The sequence below is a fragment of the Blennius ocellaris genome (genome assembly GCF_963422515.1).
Source record: "Blennius ocellaris genome assembly, chromosome: 4".
In the NCBI taxonomy this organism is placed as follows: Eukaryota; Metazoa; Chordata; class Actinopteri; order Blenniiformes; family Blenniidae; genus Blennius; species Blennius ocellaris.
Window position 1 is genome coordinate 32,310,511 of NC_137653.1, and position 3,362 is coordinate 32,313,872.

The following is a 3,362-nucleotide window of genomic DNA, read 5'->3' on the forward strand; positions in this document are numbered from 1 at the left end:
CACATTTTTCACCTGATGGCGTTTTCCCATGATCAAAAAAGTATAAAAGTTAACAGCAACAACAATAATAATAACACTACTACTAATAATAATAATGTATCCATCCATCCTCGTGTTCGAGGGTCTCTATTGTGGAAGTCCGTAGCGGATGCAGCCAAGGTCGCTCCGCGCTCTTGACGCACGGATTTGGGATTTGGGGCATTTATTTCTTATAGGTCTGGAGCTCCGCTTCAAACACCGTCAAATGTCACCCCGAGAGCCGAGCGACTTCTTCTTCGTCTGTGGATAATCTGGACGAACCTCGGAGGGTGAGAGAGAGAGAGAGAGAGAGAGAAAGAGAGAGAGAGAGAGGGTGTGTGTGTGTGTGAGAGAGAGAGAGAGAGAGAGAGAGAGAGAGAGAGAGAGAGAGAGAGAGAGAGGGAGAGAGAGAGAGAGAGAGAGAGAGATTGATTGATTTCCCGCGGACACACTCTCCGGTGTCTCGCGCTTGGAGCGAAGCGGCAAGCCGCAGTGCGCTCCGCTTCCTCCGCCTCCGCCGGGAGGGGAACTACTTTAAAAGCGGCCTCTCTCTCCGGCTCACAGTCTCCAGCGGGACCCGGGCACAATGCGCTGGTTCCCGGACGTTTTTCCAGCCGGCCAGCGGGAAGCACCGGCTGACCGAACCTCTCCAGCCGGGCGGACTTTACCCCCGGGGAGGCCCCCCGCCGCTCCGCACGGAACTTTGGAGGATTTCACAACTTTTCTGGACCGAGGAGCAGCTTTACAACACGGTTCTCGGGGCTTGGGGTTTTCCTCGCGGCAGTAAAATGGACGCAGGAGCGGAGAAGGAATGCAGCGCCCTGGGGGGGCTGTTCCAGCTCATCATGACCGACATGAAGGTTAGACATGATTCCCTTCTTCTTCTGTATCTGCTTCTTCTTCTTCTTCTTCTTCTGCTCTTTATTATTCTGTATCTGCTGCTGATTCTTCTCCTGCTTCTGCTTCTGCTTCTGCTTCTGCTTCTTCTTCTTCTTCTTCTTCTTCTTCTGCTTCTTCTGCTGTCAGCTGGCAGGTTTACGGCTCCTACACCTTCTGTCGGCTTCATTATCCACTTTATTCTCCCCACATTCTAAACACGTCTTTAAAGTAGAATTAGTGTGAACGAAAGTATTTTATGAGGCCAAATAAACCTGGATCTTGTTGTGGCTCCATTGTGTACGAGGTCATTTTTAAAATGTTCAGCCCGTTTCTTCATATTTTAACATTTGTATTGGTGAATTTTGACTCATCCCATCACATTCTATCCATTTCCCCCAGTAAAGCTCCATTAGCAGCACATTCAGTAGTATTTAAGTGTTTGAGTACAATTGGCTTGTTTTCAAGGTAGTTAATTTTCTAAATGAGCTTTAATCTTCTTTGAATCAACAGTTTCATCCTGTTTCTTTTCATGTGAAGTTTATTTTGGTATATTTTTCTCTCTCATCACAATAAATCATCTTTTCTGACATCCTCAAGTCGAATAGCACAATCTGAGATTCAGTGGAAACGAAGCAGCGTTTGAGGTATAATCAGTATTTTGAAGGGAACTTGTGATGTTAAATGAGCCCAAATCTGGTTCTTTATCTGTGAGTAGCATTTTCAGCCTGTTTCTTATTTTAAAAGTTTTATGCCCATTTCTTGACTCCTGTCACAATATGAGTCATTTTTCTTTATACCATCCTCCAGTAAAATCCCACATTCAGCACATAAAGTAACATTGAAGCAGGTTTTTATTATTTATTATTTTGGGAAGTAGTTTAATAAGCTGAATGAACTGGAGTAATCATCTGCTTAATTCTCCTGCTTATGAATTGATTTGTTGTAATTTTTCCCAGATTTGACATAATATGCTCTTTATTTCCAGCTTCCTTCAGTTAAAAGCCTTTTCTTACTTAAACATTAGCTTTTAATGGCACTTTCATTTAGTTTTTATGCTGAATAAACCTGAATCGTCTCATTAAATTTAGTCAGTATTCCTTTGCACAAACCATTTTCATCCGACTTCTTGTTTTTTTTATATATAACCTGCTTTTAGCGTTTGGTGAAACTCTTTCTCTCCAAGATCAGAAAAATAATACAAACATAAATGAACATCTAACATAAGACTGGGTTTAGTTAGAGTGCAGGGCCACCACTTAAACAATTTAATATTTCTAGAAACAAAGTTGTGAAATTATTGCATGAACAAAGTGGTAATAACACACACACACACACACACACACACACAGAATACAGGTAAAGAGAGAAAGAGGACAAATGAATATGTCACTTCTTCCAGCTCTAGCAGTCTGGTGGTTCCAGGTCAGCCAACATGGCAACCTTATGTTTTGCTGCAGTATCACTACTGTGGTAGTCAAATTTGGCTTTTCAAAGTAAAGCTATTGACTTTTACTTTCTCATTCAGTTGTCAGGGAACTTTTAAAGTGAAACTTTCTGCCTTGATATCATTCCAGCAGGTATTGTGCTGCTCTGCATCACGGTGCTGCTCCAGTAGTTAAAACCCCAAACAAATCTATGTTAATTATGTAAAAATCTTTTAACAAATGAAACATTTCAAATCCATTGACTACATCAATGCATTATTTTTGACAGCACTGATTTTAAGTCTTTATTTTTTTCTTTATTCTTTTTATTTAATGTGTGTGACATCATTTTGAATCGTTTGACTATATTTGAAACTTCTTCATTCAAAGTGTCTCGACAGCTTCTCAAGTTAAATTAGAATTTGTGGAGTTGTGTTTGTATTTTAAATGTGGTTCAATCACTTCATTACATTTAGTTTTTGTATTGATTCTAACTCATCACAGTGTAAAGTAGATTTCTGTGAGCAGATCGTCAGAGTTAATATTTACTCGCCTCCGGTCATCCTGTTCGGCTTTATTCTACAAGTTCATTTATCATCATTTCACCTAATATGAGAAGATGTGAGGCTGTAATTTGTCTTATGACTTTTCAACCTCCTTTAACTCATTCGCGCACATTTCCATCATTTTGTTCCACAGTTACATCAAATATTTCTCTTTTTATGAGTGTCTTTTGTTGTTCGCCACACTTTATCTCTGACTTCATGTTTAAACCTAGACGACAGGACGGCGGCCTCGTCCCGGCTCAGGTTAAGGGGTAATGCCTATAAACAAGGCGTTGGGTGGCATTATTTCATCTCAATGAAAGGACCTGATGGTCATAATTACAACTAACTGACCTTTGTGTCAATGCAGCTCTTCTCAGCACATTTGACCTTTTAGGACATTTACAACCAATGATTTCTATTTCTTTGTCATTGTTGGAGCATTTTAGCCGAGTCGGCCGGTTTGACACGTTTCCTATTTTAAGCTCTTTATGTT

At 40.6% G+C, this 3,362-nt stretch overlaps 1 protein-coding gene across 4 annotated transcripts in view; it reads left to right on the forward strand.

Annotated features, from left to right (window-relative positions):
• Window positions 1-295: 295 nt before the first annotated feature.
• The window catches only part of mtss1 (MTSS I-BAR domain containing 1), a 97,498-nt gene continuing 94,431 nt past the window's right edge, over window positions 296-3,362 (forward strand). For 3 of the 4 annotated variants that reach the window (XM_080495090.1, XM_080495089.1, XM_080495091.1), the window contains exon 1: window positions 439-878. In XM_080495090.1, coding sequence (XP_080351216.1) covers window positions 807-878 — 72 coding nt within the window. In that variant the 5' untranslated portion in view covers window positions 439-806. Of the gene's footprint in view, window positions 309-438; window positions 879-3,362 lie in introns of those variants that run through there. The other variant, XM_080495088.1, reaches the window with a different exon arrangement.